At 42.6% G+C, this 18,028-nt stretch overlaps 1 protein-coding gene across 5 annotated transcripts in view; it reads left to right on the forward strand.

Annotated features, from left to right (window-relative positions):
* The window catches only part of GPD2 (glycerol-3-phosphate dehydrogenase 2), a 140,606-nt gene that overhangs the window by 97,639 nt on the left and 24,939 nt on the right, over nt 1–18,028 (forward strand). For all 5 annotated transcript variants that reach the window (XM_038584542.1, XM_038584540.1, XM_038584541.1 and 2 more), the window contains 3 exons: nt 9,385–9,549; nt 10,554–10,698; nt 16,637–16,830. In XM_038584542.1, the coding sequence (XP_038440470.1) occupies nt 9,385–9,549; nt 10,554–10,698; nt 16,637–16,830 (504 nt within the window). The remainder of the gene's footprint in view (nt 1–9,384; nt 9,550–10,553; nt 10,699–16,636; nt 16,831–18,028) is intronic.

Raw genomic sequence — 18,028 nt, forward strand, 5'->3', positions numbered from 1 at the left:
ATGCTGGAAAGAACTTTCTAGGCGGACGTCAAGCAACCGGCAGAAATGCCGGGAAAGCTGAAGACACAGCTCGAAAACCAAGGGAGCCAGGGTGGTTCAAGGCGTCCGGAGCCCTGGGCGCCCTCCGCGCCGGGAGGACTGAGTGCCGGTGGCTGCGTGTCGCCTCCCGTCGTGGCGCCCGGCAGACCTCGGTGCCGCTGCTGCCTGCCTCTACCTTCAGGGGGATCCCCGCCCCGCTTTCGGGGTCACCCTCTCCAGGCTGAAGTCGTCTCGGATCTGCGCCATGTCAGAGGCCCGTGTCCCGGTGACTGTCCTCATCCTGGTGTGGGGCTAGCCTTGGCCACCCTGTGACCCGTGCGGGGCTTAGAGGCCGCATCAGAGGCCTGTGTCCCAGTGACTGTCCTCGTCCCTGGTGAGGGGCTAGCCTTGGCCGTCCAGTGACCCATGCAGGGCTTAGAGGCCGTGGGTGGACACGGGGACACCCAGCCGGCCGTGACACAGGGACACCCCCAGGGAGTGGTTGCTTGTGGACTTACACCTTGGCCCTTTGGACTTTTCTCGATTCATGGCAGGCATTAATCTCCTTTGGAAAACCTGGCAGAAACATCCCATTTTTAAGAGAAAATGAATGTGAAGAGAGAGAAAAGGGGAAAAGAGCCAGCGATAGTCCCCGCTAGGGGGGGCTAGGGGGGCTTGCCCCAGAGGCAACTGAGTGTGAGGGACATGAAAAATACACGGAACCGCGTACTGAGGGCCAGCTGGGGAATTCTAACAGCAAGCAGCCTTTGGAGAACCTTTATCTGCTGCATGGTTGAGTCTTGTATCTTATTGTAAGGGCCGAGATGAGAGATTGGCAGCTGTGTCATTTCTGGAAAAGTTTGCCCCCTTGATGAGCAGTAAACCATCTAAAACTCGAAGATAAACAGTTTTTGTTTGTTTATTTTTAAGGTATTTTCAGTAGCAGCCATGTCTTTCAATTCAGTTGTAAAGTGGTCTTGACTTTGCAGTAACTTTTTTTAACGTTTGATGATAAGAGTCAGTGTTTCCGGAGCCAAGTGCCCTGGGACGACTAGGCCTCGCAGCCTGCTCACAGCACCTGCTCGCCCGTCAGGCCCACCCGGCCCGTGTGCGGAGGAGGGAGCAGGGGGGCGGCCGGAGCTTTCTCCGTGGCAGGGACAGGCCTTGCGACTCCTCCCATAACCCAGGGCAGAGAGAAGATGTGAAACCCACAGAGGGAAAGAGGAAGGCGGTGCGGGGAGGATTGAAGAGCCTTTCTGGAACTTGTGATCTTTGCACGTTCGCCTGTAGATGCGCTCTTGAATCTCCGAGTCCTGGGAGGCCGGGCCCTCGGGGGCAGTTCTGCTGCCGCAGGGACACCAAGCAGCAGGCCTGGCACCCAGGAGCCGTTTATGCGGTATTGGGAAGAGCAGCAACTCCCACACGTCCTCAGGACCCCTCTCTTGGTCTTAGCTGCCACCCGCCCAGACCACCCTGCTCAGTAACCGAAGGGCCTCACCCTCAAAGCTGCAAGATCTAAGAGCTTATCGAGGCCTCCGTGCACGTCGGAGACAGCCAAGGAACGTTCCCGGTGGCGTTGGGACCCGGACGGTGGTCTCGAAAGGGTCTCTACAGTGTCTTGCCAACTGACTTGACAACTTCATTTCAACTAATTTTTGTCTCATTACTTCTTTTCTCTTTTTCTCCCTTAGAAGCACAAACAGCGACATTGGGCCTGTGGCCACCGGGAGACTGGGTTGCCCCCCGGGAGGTGCGGGAGGGAGCGGTCCTCGCTGTAGACAGAGGGGCAGCGTGGGTGCAGATAGGGCTAGTGAGAGCCAGAGCGTTCCGGTCACGGTTGAAATGTGGTTTTATTTCTGTGCAGCTCTAGCTAGACCCCGAAGTGTCTGAAAAGGAGAAAACTTACTCTTCATTAGATTCATTTAAAACTTTTCTCGAGAAAGAAAAGTCCTGAGGGTATAGAAACTTTCCGCGCTTAAATATGTCACGTTAAGGTGCCTCACAATGTTTCGTTTACAGGGGGCCAAAGACCACAGATCCACGCTGATTGCTAATTATTCAGATTGTAAATAGCTCGTTCAAGAACTTAGGGTGAGACAAAAGAAACAGGAAGGAACAAAAGGCCCACAATAATGAAAAGGATATTGTGAAGAGAAAGGCTGGGTGGAATTATGATGCAGGTCACATCCTGTGCCTGTATTTAATTGTACCTTTGTATTTAATAATAAAAATGATTACATGCTCAGTGCTAACAGGTGTCCCTTCCCGAGAATGGTAGTATGGGTAAGTGACAGCAAATTATTCCAATTCATAAACTTTGAATATGATGCTTTTCTTTTGAGTTTCTCCGGTCTATACTAGAAGACATTTTCTGCAGAAATATACATCAAACCAGGAAGAGTTTTAAATTTAATCCCTGATGTGTGTGTGTATAAAATACAGGTGAACGCTTGAAAGTGCGAATGAAAAGAAATCACTTTACAGGCCCTATTTAATGAAATGGGGCTGTGCTAATGCCATGTTGCATTTCTGGTAGTTTATGCTTCATATAAGCTTTGGATATAATTGCAAATTAGCAGTGATTAAAGTTTATAGTTGGTGGTCTTGCTGTTAGGGCTTAATTGCCTTCTCCGCATTTTCTCTACTTCTTGCTAATCTGGGCTGCCTTTCCTAACTGCCCTATCTAAAATATAACCCCCGCCCCAGGGAATTCCTCTCCCTGCCCCTGATTTTTCTGTCCATTGCTGTTATTGCAATTTCTAATTGTTTTATTAGTTGATTTCAGTTGATTTTATCTGTCTTCTCATTAGAGTGTGGTTCCATAGGGCAAAGACTCGGGTAGCAGTCTCTCTACTCAGTGTAGGCCACTACACTTAGCATCATGCCCGGCTCACGGTATGTATTCAGTATTTGTTAAAAGAGATCTGCCACCTGCCATCCTAACCATATATCAAACCCTTGGTTGCTTAACTTTATCACTGCCCTTCTTTTGCTTGGGTTTTCACCAAAGAATGTGTGATAGAAGACATCCTGTTTCCATTGTGTGCTGGGTAGCTAGTTAGACAGTAGTTCCCTGGTTCAGTGGAGACCACACCTATAATGAGGGTAGAGTCGAGTGGTTGGCAACTGAGCCTAGAATCTCTCATCCTTGAGCATATTTCCCTTATTTTGAGCAATCTCTCACCTGTGATTATGTTTCATGATCATGTACATTTACTCACTTATTCATTCAACAAGTTTTTGCATACCTACCAGGTAGCAAATGGAAAAAGCAAAATTGGCTAAGATGCCCTTCTGTCCTTTTAGGAACATATTACTAGAATCAAGGTTTCCTAGACCTGGAACGATGTCTCTTTAGATGTCTGTTGTAAACCTGGTTTCTAGCACAATTTTGGACACATTAAAACATCTAGTACAGATTTGCTCAATAAATAAGCAAGTGTTGAATGCAAGTATTTAGAAAACAGTTTGTGGTATACTCAGTATATTCAGAGTATCATGGAAGCACAGGAGGGAGAAGACCATTGTGTCTGAGAGGAGTCAGGGATGGTTTCATGAAGGAAAGATGAGAAGTTGAATAGTATACCAGGTAGGATAGGATATTTCATGGAGTAAAGACAACATGAGCAGAAGTCAGACCTATGAAGCAGAGTTTTATTTGAAGATGGCACTGTGGTCAGCCTGGAGATTTAGTGTGAGGGAGTTTTGGGCATTGGGGCTTCAGAATTATTTCCTTATTTACATTCCTTATACCCTGTGCTTGAAATACCTGTGTGGCACAGACTAATCATCTCACTACCATTTATTTTACACCATTTCTATAGGAAAATGAATTGTCTTCTAGATCGTCATCTTAGAAGGCAGTTTTGAAGGCAGAATCTATTTTAAGTCAGGACTAACTTCATTAGAAAATTGGCTACATTACCTGTGTGATTTATCTATTGCTAAAATTCCACATAACAATCAGAACCCCAGGAGCATAAAAACAATTAGAAGTTATCACTCATGGCATTGGAGTGGTCATCTAGGTAGTTCTTGTATTCTTGTCTGGGCTCAGTTCAGGGATTCTTCTGGTTTCCCCGAACTTGCACTCGTGTTTGGAGGTGTTGACTGTCAGCTGATGCAGAATGGTCTTGGCTGGGATGACTGGGGCAACTTGCCACATGCCTCTCATCGCCCTCCTGGTACCAGGAGGCCAGCCCGGGTATGTCCTTTCCGTGGCATTGGCAGAGCGTCCTTTTAAAAATCACATCTACTAATAGTCCATTAACCAAAACAGTTTTACCTGGCTGAGTCCAGAGTCAGAGCAGGAGAGGACACTGAAGATTCATGGCAAAGGGCATGGCTACAGGGAGGTATGAACAATTAGACCTCTTTTGCGATATACTGCATATAACCATAAAAGCCAATCAAATCAAGATTTCAGTAGAATTCTAGAACGAATGGAAGAACATGATTTCTGATTTTATTTTTATGCTTTACTTTATAAAGCATCTGTCTTGGTTTGTGTTAAGGCTCATTCACTTCAGCTGAGCCAAAGTGAGAAACCAGAAATGAAGAATAGGTAGAAATGGAATCTTGAAAGGGATGGGTAGCTACTGAGGATTCGCCATTACATGCATTGTGCCACCCAGCTCTTCTCCTTGTATGGGACCCTGAAGCCTAGAGGGGTACCCCATTCAGGGGGCCCCGTCGTTCCAGGCCCAGAGCCCTTCTTCCATTATCTAGTAAGCTGTGTCCTCCCTACACCGCTTCATGAGGCTCCCTGATCCCTGCCACTCTCCACACAAATCAGCACTTTTATAAATAATTCACTTTTGGAAAACACTTGTCCAATTTACTGTGAAAAGTCTGTTCTCATTTTGAGTTTTCGCATTCAATTGTATTCATCATATGAACTTAAACTAGATTTTGTAAGACCCTTGTACACACACACACACACACACACACACCTTTTCTGTTCTGCTTCTCTTGCACTCTTCCGATCAGAAAGGGAAATTTTAAGCATAATGATTATGAAATCAGCTCGAGTTGAGTAGGTTAGCCTTTGAATTATCTTTGCCAGACTGCTAAGGAGAAGCTGCCCAAGAGGTCATTGTGACACTGTCAGTCTGAGACAATGAAGCATGCCCTGTGGATTTTGTTAGGAATGGGATTAGAGCTTTAGGGAAGTGTTCTTTCTTTCAGGCACCCCTCCACCCAGCAGGAGTCATGTGATTGCAGGAGACCCAGGTCAGGCATAGGGAGATAGGAGGGTATATTTTCGACATTTCAAGTACGCTGTATGAAAAGAAGATTGTATGTAGGGTTTCAGGGCATTGTACGATGTTAGATCTGAAAGACCAGGAAGATGCCAGGTAATTTGTTCCCTAGGGTCTTTTCGTATTTACTCGTTCTTCACGTTCTTTCCACGTTCAAGGATTATATTTCTTTTTCCAGCTATTTTGCATGTTAACCTAGTTGCCAAACTTTGCAACTCTCTCAGGAGAGCAATACTGCTCTGTCTCCAAAATATTTACATCTGAGGCCTATCTTTTAGACGGTTACATTCTAAAATATTTTTCACTTAAAGTACCTCTCACGATCCTATGTGCCAGGGGCATTGAGAACTAAGACAAAATCCTCCCCTACCACCACTGACCTTCATTCTTTTTGGTAGGTTGATTTAATATTGTGTTTTTCTAAACAAGGGAAAACAGTTACAGTTCCACCTCTTATGAGCTTCCTCTCATACGAGTTGCAACTTCGGTATATGCACATATGTGAGATTTCAAGTGCAAAAGGAGAATAGAGTAGGAAACAGATTTTCACCATCCCCGTCTGGGGCCTTGTGTAAGTGCCAATGTAAAGCTATGCTATTCACTGATCAGTGAGTAGTATCATGTTGCCTGGCTCTCAGGAAGCGGATTGGAAAATCCAAACTTAATAAGCAGATCAATTGGGTGGGGGAGTTGAGATTATTGTATCACATTCCAATGACATGCAGTGTTGTCAAAAACTTTTTTCTCCAGACATAAAATTACAGGAGGCATATAGATACCTTTCAAAATGTCAGTAAAGGGGGTTGGAGGGGAATTTAGTTACGAATAGTGAAAATTTACCATCTCTCCCAGGAGGCATACACTGAGAGCATCTGGGTATCTCAGGGTAAAGGGTGAATTTAGTGCGGGTAGGGGAGGAGGTCTACCAGGAATCTGAGGAGATAAATGAATTAAGCTGAATGTCTGCAAAGAAGGGGACTTTCCTGGGCCCAGAGGAAAGTCAAATTGCTTACTCTTCAGTTTTTAAGACCTTACAATAACCGTGTTTGCACTCCACTGCGGAGCATGGGGACATAGGTAGGATGAGTCTTGAGGGAATCATTTGTAACCATTTCTCCTCCTGCCCCACTTACTCAAATATAAGGACAGGCTTAGGTTTAAGGTCAGATTTTCCACATTTCTGGGGTTTTTCTGCTTCCCTCAATTTCTTGCCACCAACTGAAATCTCTTTAACAGAAAAAACATCCCGCAGTTAGAGGTAAGACTATAGATCTATAAAGACTATAAAAATGTATAAATTTATGTAAAATTCATATAAACCTATGAGACTATAAATGAACCTATGTATTTCACTCACTGAGTGGATTTTGGTTAAACTTAACACTTACTCGATACCTGTCTGTGCTTGATACTGACAAGGGAAAAAAAAAAAAGATGAGCAAGAAAGGCTTCCTGGCTTCCTATGGCTGGGATGAGGAGGTGGGAAATCATACAGCGATTCCACTGGCAGGTGAGTGAGTTCCAGAACAGAGATCATTCTGTATCTCTCTCACCAGTGTGTTCCCTGCATTTGTCGCAGTGTGCAGTGCGTGAGTTATAATCAAGGCTCATTATTTTTTTAAGTTGAGGGATACGTGAGTGAATATAATATTATAAAGCCAATAAAAAAGGCATACATGAGCTAGAATATAGACTCAGAAGAAGGGATGAACAACTTTGCCTTGGAGAGACTCAGGTAAGGCAAGACTTTAAGGGGAGATATTTAAACCAGATCCTGAGAGGTGGATAGGAGTTATCCAGAGCTTCCAGAATAATACTTCAGCCAGAAGAATTGGTGTGTACAAAGGCAAGAAGGTGTGAAATGGCAGGAATGTTGAGGGAGTTGCAAAAATCTGATGCTCTTGGATAGTAGGAATAATGGGAGCGGAAGGATTGTGACAGGTGAGGATCATACCATGAAGGCCTCCATTCATATGTAAGTGACAGGCTGATTCGAGTCAAGGCGGGGCTGCTGAGTAGCAGGGCGGGCATGGAAAATAAGGACCAGAGCAGTTGCTTTCCGTGTCACACTTTTAACTGAGGTTGATCTTGTTTACCTTAAAAAGTATTGGGATTTGGAAGTTAGTTAGGGGGGCGTTTCTTAGTATAGAAGAAGCAACAGAGCTTGATGCACTAAACCAGTGCTGCTCCAATGAGATTGTATATTTTGAAAAGGCACTAAGAGAGAGGTTTTATATTTTCAAAGCTTAGAGTTTTATTACTAGATGACTGTATCATAGGTAAAGTAATCTGTCGGTTAACAAATAGGATTCCTGCCTGGTTCCTTTGAACGGTGACTTCATATAGGTTTTAAAATAGTTAGTTTACACGTGGCTTTCCAGAAATCTGTCCTGTGTGTAAATCAAGGCACACCTGACGGGGTGTGGATTTTTCCTACCGCACAACTGTGACTTGGTGGATGGCTTGTACTACCCGTATGTCATGTCCATAGAAGGATCTGATGGGATGGCCACTCTTTAGTTCAGATGTGTAATCTCTGTAGTTTAGAGAAAAGATCTGTCATGGAATCCTTACTTAGTTTCTTTGGTTCGTTTGCATGCACCTAACGTGGTGGCTCATATTCCAATGTTAAATGAGCCCTCCGTTAATAGAAGTTGGTTTCTCAGACTTAACTTTAAATGTATCTACTGACGATTTTAATGGTGACTTCAGGGTCTTGCTGAGTTGAAACTGATCCAACTGCTGCCAGTCTTTCTTTCCACTTTCGTTCAGCTACTCCTGCTGTTTGCTTTCCTTTCTCCCCCGACTTCCATTCTTAGTTTCTGGATAAAATAACCCCTTGTTCTGCATGTTGAGGTTCAATGTATGTTCTTCACTGATAGAGGATTTAATGTAGGGGGTTAGGTTCTTGGCTGATCGTATTAGTGTGGCAGCTTTAGAATAAGATGTTTCGCTGGGGCGGGGTGGACAGAATTTTCGGTCATTGATTCTCTCTTTATAACTCTGCCCTTTTAGCTGGAACAGATTACCTGTGCAGGGCTTCTGGCTTCTGGCCCTGCACAGACGGAATCACAAGGAAGAAACTTTACATAAACCATTTATACTAAGTGTTTGGTATGCTGGCAACATAAATCAACAACAATATCCATTACAAATTCATCCCTTTATCAGTATTATCTTGATGGAACGGATCCCAGTGTGTGGGAATTTGAACCCTGATTCAATACATCTAGCCCCGGGTAATTAATTATTCAGGGCACAGAGAACCTGGCCCCCGCAAAGTAGAGTAATTCTCCTGGTCAGCGTGCACTCCACTGGCAATAATAAATAGGAAACGTCTCTAGTGATGCCAGTATTTTAAAGTGATTAATCATCTTCCCCCCCCTTCACCTCCCCCTTAGTTTTCTTTAACTAGGATTTTTCAGCAATAAATCTTTAACAATACAGGTAGGAATTGTTCTGTAATTAAATTTTGCCCTGCTTTAATTTCTTACCTTTTATGTGTGATTAAAAAAAAGTGTTACATTTTAAGAAGCTCTGATCAAAAGTCAAACCAAGAGAAATCCTTTTATAGAATACTGAGAGATCGTCTATGGAAGATTAAGCTCTTGATTTTGAATATTAGATAGAGCACATACTCATCAAAATTGTTAATCAACACCAGTTGGGGTGTCAGATATTCTGAGGTTTTGAGTTGCTTCACTTTCGTGCATACGGGTTGTCGGTATTAGGAAAAGTCTGACATATACATATGTTCCCAAACTGTGAGAATAATTACTTATTTCTTAACTTTCAGATAATTGACGTGAGCCCTTGTAGGAAAGGGATATGTGTGTGTGTATACACATATATGTGTGTGTGTGTGTATATATATTTTTCCCCCCTTTTTGCAGTACACAAAGTACACTCTGTGAAGTGGCAGGTAAATGCCTGACCCGGAATGACCACGTATCTTTAAAGCATGCCCCGTAGAGCTGCCCAGCCATCACGTATATTCCGGGTGACAGGGACCGACGTGACATATCTGTTGTGACACATTTCTGTACCACCAGAGTGTGGCTCGAGGTGACTCCTGTCCCTCCTCTGCTGCTTTCCCCCGCTGCAGGACAACACAACGACGCACGGATGAACCTTGCCATTGCCCTCACTGCTGCCAGGTATGGGGCTGCCACCGCCAATTACATGGAGGTCGTGAGCTTGCTCAAGGAGGCAGAGCCGCACACGGGGAGGCAGCGGGTGTGTGGCGCGCGGTGCAGGGACGTGCTCACAGGTACGCGGGCTCGCGGGTCTGAGCATCCTGCCTGGCTGCCTAGGGACTGCATTATAATTTTTCTGTCACTTCTTTTATTGAAGCCAGATTTCAGAGTCCTATTAATTAAATTCCTCATTGTCAGCAATGACTGGCTTAACGTGAAAATTTTCCCTCGTGGTGCTTGGCAATTTTTTCCCCTTTGTGTTATATAATACTGATGATAATGATAATGAAAGCCCCTCCAAATTCCCACAGCCATGAATGTGCTATTCCATTTTCTTTACAAAAAACATGTTATTAATAAAATTAAATAAACGTGACAAGTTTCAAAGTAAGTGACATAGGCGGTGCACTTAGACATCGTTGGAGTCAATCACTTCCACTTGGGTTCGATTTTCCTCCATGTCCCGCTCCTATGGCCCTGGAGCCGGAGCTTCAATCACCTCGCGCCCTCGCGGCCCTTCTGGCCCTCGCAGCCCTCGTGCACTCGCTTTCCCGCGGCTCCCGCGGCCCCCGCCGCACCCCCCCGCCCCCGCATCATCCCCCGCCGCCCTCTTGCCCCGCCCCCCCGTACACCCCGCGTCCCCCGCACCCTCCGCCGCCCTCCCGTGCCCCCCGCACCCCCACATCCCCCGCGGCCCCCTGCGCCCCCATGGCCCTCTACGCCCCCCGCACCCCTCGCGCCCCTGCCCCCCCCGCACCCCTCGCGTCCCCGCATCCCCCGCCCCCCTTCCCGCCCCCGCAGCAGCAGCACTGAGGAGTGTGTTCTCTCCCGGGGACGCTGCGCCCGCAGCTGAGTCTCAAGGACACGGCGGCCTCGTCCCCCGTCCCACTTTCCCTCGGTGTTTGGCACCCGGGGGCCGGCACTTCGCAGAACGGAGCGGAGGTGAAAGCGTGGCGCGCTCCTCTGCGAGCCGGCCCCCCCCCCCCCCCCCCCCCCCCCGGGCCTGAGCCGTCGGGCGCCCGGGCCGCCGCTGCCTCCGACAGGCGGAGCCCGGGGTTGACGCCGCTTCCTCCCGCAGGGCAGGAGTTCGACGTGAGGGCCAAGTGTGTCATCAACGCCACGGGCCCCTTCACAGACACGGTGCGCAGGATGGACAACCAGGACGCGGCGGCCATCTGCCAGCCGAGCGCCGGCGTGCACATCGTGATGCCCGGCTACTACAGGTGGGCGCGGCGGGGCGGGGCCTGGCGGGGGCGGGGCCTGGCGGGGGCGGGGCCTGGCGGGGGCGGGGCTCGCCGGGGGCGGGGCTCGCCGGGGGCGGGGGGCGGTTCTGCGGGATTTTAATTCAAGTCCGAAAGGTGGATTCCGCAAGTTTCCACGAAGGGCGATTTTAAATTAAGACGCTGACACACTGATTTCGTAAAATACATTTGCTTACGAAGAATTTGAAAACGAGGACGGCGCATGTATTCTTATGTTCATCACTTTTAAAATCTGTTTTGAAAACTATCACCGCAAGTAGACATCAGATATGATTTCTAATCTACCGTGTTAACGGAGATAATTTGTCACTGGGGAAATGGGTACGGACAGAGCTATTAATTGAAAATCGTTTAAGCCGAGTGATGGGCTCATTAAATTGTTCAATTTTATGTATTTTGAAAAATTTTGGCAAATCAAAAAAATGTAGATGGATTTAGTTAAGAAATTAATAATGATCAGCTCTAGTGAACGTTTCAAGACTTCTGTAGGAAAAGATTCATGTGTCCATGCCAGGAGTATGGAACACAGACACCGTTTTTATCTGCAGAGGCCCACCCGATAGGCAGACTAGCAATTCTGAATGGAGCGATGATCTGTGCTCCAGCTCTTATGATATTATCTATAATTGAGAAATATTAGAAACTGCTTCAGTTCCTGACCTTAATAGAATGGATAAGTAAATTACGGCATCATATCTGCATAGAGGAATATTATACGGTCATTAAAAATTGTGATTACAAATAACTTTTACTTTTTAGCAAAACACTAATGATACAATGTTAGCATAGATACAAGATTATATGTGCAGTACGATCTAAACACTATCAGGCATATAGAAATACTAGAGGTGATTGATTATTGCTAGGTGGCATGATTATGGGTAACAGTTAAAGATGATAATTTCTAGGTAATGGGTTAAGATAAGAGTTTTCTTTTCCATATTTTAATAGTCTTCCATAAAGGTTACAGACATCTTTTAATATTTGATAATAAGGAGACCATCACTATTATCTTCACTTAGGACTGAAGAAATCAAGGTGTTTTCAGGCTTAATAATAAAAATGTTCAGAGCGGTACTTAATAGAGTTTTAAAAACTGCTAACCAGAGTTCAGTTAAATGGAAAGGAGAGAAGTATATGTAAATATGCAGCTGTTTCTCATATATAGGGAAGTTTTCAACAATAGTTCCATTCATAATTATATTCATTTATTTTGTATTGGATTAAACATATGCAAGGCCAACTAGTTCGTATGGTTTTTGGGAGGAGTTTGCCTTTTTAAATATCTTTTAGACAATAGATATGATACTTAAACAACGGACACACACATTATCCTATTTGTTTAGATCTTAGTAGATTCAACATAATCTCTTGTGTGTTATGTTTCATGTTTTCTTCACTATCGTCCCGTGATATCAGAAGACTCTATGTTAATTTTTCCACTTAGTAATGACATCATTTGGGACAGGCCATTTTATTCTGGAAACCTTAGTTTACCCTTCATGAAGATGGGGAGATGGAGGGTAAATGAAAGTGATACCTTGGTGTGGAACTTGGTGTTCATCACTTACCTCTTGCTGACTGTGTGACCTTGACAAGTTACTTCTCTCAGCTTCTGGTCCCTTATCTCATGATAGTACCTAATTTGTATACAATTTGACAATGATCAGTTGATTACTTTGTATCCATTTTGTTGGCTACTCTTCATGAAGTGTCTGTCACATATAGTGGCCAGTTAAGTATTTTTTGAATGAATTCTACTAACTTTTTTGTGTTAACTTGCCCAAATTGAGATCGTTCCTTTTTTTTTTAAGTCAAAATTTAATGTAACGCCTCTAAGGCATTAATATAGAGAAGTTAAAATATGAAAACAAAATATGATTCTTCATTTTATTGCTCAGATAACCCATGTATACAAAAATAAAAGTAATCGCTATAGAAAATAGAAAGCTACAATATGAAAAGTGAGAGTCTCTCTCTTCTTATCTTTATCCTTCCTCATGCCACCCATTTTATCCCCTCACTTCAGTTCTTCTCTGGTAATCAAAACTAGTTCTTTATGATTCCTTCCATAATTGTGTTTATACTTGCACAATTGCCTATCCTTTTACAAATTTTACATGAAAGAGGTCATGCTACACATATAGTTCTGTATTATATAATATGCTAATAACACTTGGGTGTCTTTAAAGAAATATAAACATACGTTACCTGGATGTAATATTTTCGAAACAGAATACCTTTCTTAATCCCCCAATTTGTCATTAGCTTCAGAGCCCCTCCCATAAATCTTGAAAATGTTCATTACAGCTGGGTTTGCTGGAGATCCAGTATGTGATCTCATGCTACTTTGGGAGAAAGTGCTCCATTTTTAGCACCCTGAACTATAACCACTTTACATCCTGTCAGAAACCTTAGAGGAGTGGTTTGCAGCCCAGTTCCTATTCAGGGTCTGTTGGAGATGAGCCCCTCGGTTTGGAACTGTGGCCTGGATTAAGGGTTGATTCCCTCTTTTAACACTGACCTTAAGGCATCTCAGAGGATGGTTTTGCTCTCCCTATCAATGCGCTGTCTTGGGTGGGGTCAGATTGACATGGCTCTCTGGGTTCATCAGTTACTCACTCTCAGTTATGGCTCAAGGGTTGGACTGGGTTGTCGGGGATGGGTCAGACCTTCTGGGGACTTCCCTATGAACTGGCTGATGATACCTTAGGGCCTAACATTTCCACCAGAACCTGATCACTTTAGAGATGCAGTGAGTTCAGGAGGCACTGATTTGTTGATTGTAGGCTGCTAAAATGTAGAGCAAGGACCATGTGTATATCTTGTAGTGTTACTTTTGGAGTATCCTCATGTCATTTATTAAGCTTGTATGACCCTAATTTACATGTGCCACGGTAGCAACTTTCCCGCTAGGATAATTTTAATTTCAGAAAACCCAGCACATAGAAATCATTCATTTTTAAAGGTACTCTTTAGTTGATATTAAGAATAAATCTGCAATTTTCATCAGAGTTGGGCCTAGATGCTTTAGAAAGAAGCAACAATGCGACAAATGACTAAAAGACGTGAAAATAATCATCTCCTCCTTCAACCTATGGAAGCTTTTTACCACTGGCAAGAGGTCATTTTTTTTTTTTTTTTTTTTTTTTGGTATTACTGTGTGCATATTGTTAGCTCTAACCCTGATTGCTAAGTAGTTAACAGTAAATTGATTTCAGTTTAAATAAGAGTACTTCAGTAAGGCAGTGGTCTGCATGAGAAAAATGTCCAGTATGTTTAATCCTAGACACACACATAAATTAGCAGCAAGCTTTGCTTTCTGATGTCAAGTGACTCGTACATATTGAAAAAAGACCCAAACCTCCCTGTACTGTTATACCATCACTGTAGTTGATACCCACTTTCAAACTTTAGTGTGTGACCTTGCAGAATTAATCCTTCATAAGAAAACAAACTTTTCCCTAGGGGAGAGTATGAATTAGGTAATTTAGAACTGATGAAAGGTATTTCCAAGTGGATTCTTAAATTTTTATACCATTCATTAGTAGCTTTGTCTTCCCTCTGTGCTTGTTAATTTTATGTTTGACACATATGTCTTCGCTTAAGCAGTTGATTCTCTACAGGTTCCAGTTATGTGTGTGTTGGTAACCATCACCTTCACCCTTTAAACTGCTTTTATTGCATTGAACGGTTAAAGGATTCAGTAGTTGTGCTTTTCTAATAGCATTTCATGTTTAGGTGGTTGAATATTATAATCTTATGCTAAAGTTTATCAGGTTTATTGAGTTATTTAAACAAATCATAGGATATCTGGCCCATAAAATGATCATATATAAAATACACCAATATATAGTGGGTTCCTTAAATATTAGGATATATATGGAATTTCTCCTTTTGTTTCAAAATGCTACTATTTATCATATTCAAAGCTTGAACTCTGAATGAGTTAATTCCCAGTCCCAAGATGACTGATGTCACGTAAGGGCATATTAACCCAGGATCAAATCAGTTGCTTACAAAATACATAATTAACTAGTTTCTTTTAAGATTTTTCTTTTGAGAGTCTTAGGACTAACACAAAGAAGAAATATAAAATATTCTATACTTACAGTTTTCAGTATATAAAGATGAAAGTAAAATTACTTTCCTTAAGTAACCCTGAGAGAAGACGAGATCTTCGCTGAAGGCTTAAATGGTTGACACACTTCTGTAGTGCTTTTTGCATATGCTAAATGGAGCTGTGGCCCACTTTCTCTGTGTCTCTCAAGTGTGCTGTAGACAGTGATTTCTTTATACGAAGGATGTGTAGAAATGGCAGCATTTCATGGGACTGATGGATCTTTGCGAAGAAAGACTCATATTCCTTGTGGTTTACATAAAGAAGATACATTAGCTAAGCTGGCTGTTGGTTTCTTTTTTTATTTCTTTTTTTAACAAGTTATTTTGTAGATTTTTGTTTTTTAAAAAATTTTATTGTTTTAAGTAAGCTGTATGCCCAACGTGAGGTTTGACTCACGACCCCAAGGTCAAGAAGTCATATATGCTCTACTGACTGAGCCAACCAGGGTCCCATAGATTTCTCTTTCATAAAATATTTATTTTGGTTTAGTTTTAAGCAACTATTAGTCTCTCATCCTTACATATTTGAATCAATAGAGTTCTTTTTAAAACATTTTTTCAAGGGAATGATAAACAAGGCAGTTGACTGCCCTTTAAAATTTGTGAGTATGGGAGAGACTTGTTGAAATTTATTCAAACCAAGTGGAATTGTGTTTTTTACTTAAGAAATGTCATTAGCAGAAGCTGAAAATACCTTTAACATTGGCTTACTATGAGATGTCAGTCAATGAGGATTAGTAGGGACTATTTGAACATAACACTTCAAGATTCCTCCCACTCCTTATCAATTTCTCCAAATTTCTTTGAATGGTTAATGGATGCATTAAGACAATAGCTTCTTCTGATTTAATAATACAATAGGACAGATTTTGTTAATATGTATATGTAGTTGCCTATTATTTCAAATGTTTTTTAAACTTTGGTTTTAGAATATTAAGCATGTGTTTAGTGAAAAATATTGACTGATATTTTTAAAGGTTTTATGTAATTGGTCCAAAGAGGCATCCTTGAACCTTGACTTAATAGGAATCTTGACTTAGCCTCTTATATCTGTTTAAAGATTGTCATTGCTAGGATATCCCTCTCCTTTTTTACCTTGTCCTGATACATTGTTGTTTAGGTAATTGGAGAAAACTGAGCCCTTTTCTCATTGATGCATTTCTTGAGGTTTCTATAAAATTGAAATAAAGTAAGAAATCTCATAATTGGTGAAGTGCTATAAGTCCATCTAGGTTACAAAGGAGCAAAGAACTTTTTGATTACATTTTAGTTTCTAGAAACTTAGACCCTTTGCTTTTCTCATGTACTTTTGAGACCTTACGCTGAAAGATGTGACAAATGTCAAATGTCCCAGGAAAATACTTTTCATAGACTTGAAAAATGGTTGAAGAGCCTTCCTTAATTGACCATCATAAAAGGAATTAGAGACATTTAGCCCACTGACATTATCTGATGTAAATGGTCCAAGGAATATAAAACTCCAAACAATTGGAAGGTGAAGTCCACTTTCTTAATTAACCTGGCATTGTTGAGATGGAGAGGACTGGTTATTCTGTCAATTTTATATTATCACACTTGCTCCATTCTTTTTCATTACCAAAATTATTTTTTTTCTTTTAGGAATTTCTAGGGTAGAGTATTGGCAACTAAAAGGAAAAGTTCATGTGTTTCTCGTGTGCTTATATGAGAATTAGTGAATAAAGTAGTTTTTAGAATGCAGATTAAGGATTAAACTTCTGCTAATTTCAGAAATATATAACCCTTCTTTTTACATCAGCCCAGAGAGCATGGGACTTCTCGACCCAGCAACCAGTGATGGGCGAGTTATTTTCTTCTTACCCTGGCAAAAGATGACAATAGCTGGCACTACCGACACTCCAACTGATGTGACACACCATCCCATTCCTTCGGAAGAAGATATCAATTTCATTTTGAATGAAGTGCGTAACTACCTGAGTTGTGATGTTGAAGGTAACTTATGCATTCCCTTGAGTTTGTTTCCCTTCTTTTATACCCTCCAGCCCATCCCAGCTCTTACTGGTAACTGCCACATTGCCAGTCTGACTCTTCTTCACACCTGACCTGCTCAAACTCTTCTCTGCTGACCACTTCTTTTGGAAGATTTATGGGGACCAAATTAGCACACGATGGGAAGAAGTCGCTTTTCTCCCCCCCACCCTTTCTGTGTTTACATGAAACTCATTCAGTTCTTTTCTGATAGTTTCTAATGGCTGTACATGAGCCGTACGTGAGCTCCAAACACGCATGCTCTCTGAGAAGAGAATGAAATGTCTGCATCACAATTTTGTTTCTAGAGTTTAGGAACCTGTATCCTGGCTTACAGATACAGGATATCCACAGGAAACAATTAATCAAAGAAATGAGAGGATGGAGATCTATAATCTAAGAAGCTTAGTGAGCTCTACTATATGAAAAGTAGAGTGTTAGAGCATAGATTTATCTAAGAAGGATAAGTATGCTTTTTTAAATCGAAAAAGCTAAAGTTTAAGTCTTTTCCTTGCTAACTGGGCCATACTTTACTTTTAGTTGAGATCTCATAGTATTTTCTCCCCTGTGCATATATAACGAATATTTTTTACCCTGGCTAGTTTCAGAAGTTTCCCAACATTATCCTTCTGTATCTCCTACTGTGTCACCATCCACTCACCCAGGCTAGAAATGACATGCTCATCCTTGGTGATCCTTCTCTTGCTACATCCAGTCCACTTGCTACCTATGCTCACTCTGAAGTATCATGGAAATCCCCTTTCATTTCATTGTCATGGTCACACCTGTGTTCCTTCTTGCTTGAGCAGTTACACTGGCCTTCTTACTGGCTTCTGGCAGTCAAGCCCCTGTACCCTTCATCCCAGTATAATGCTTCTATCAGGACCGTCTTTCTAAAACACAATTCTCATGATCACTTCCTTGCTCAAGAATATCCCTTGGATGTCTGTCTCCTCATTGACTTTAAGAGAAATTCTAAACTATCTCGCATGCACCCCAAGGCTCATCCCAACTTGTCTTTACTGGTTTATATTCCACTTCTCCACCTCTGTGCATTTTATAGTTTTGCATTTCCAAATCAGTTCATTCATTTTAAACCTCATGTATTGTTTAGGATGAAGCCTTGCTCTGGGTTGCCCTTTCCCCCCAAGTTCTCATTTTG

This window comes from Canis lupus, chromosome 36, assembly GCF_011100685.1.
Source record: "Canis lupus familiaris isolate Mischka breed German Shepherd chromosome 36, alternate assembly UU_Cfam_GSD_1.0, whole genome shotgun sequence".
Lineage (NCBI taxonomy): Eukaryota > Metazoa > Chordata > Mammalia > Carnivora > Canidae > Canis > Canis lupus.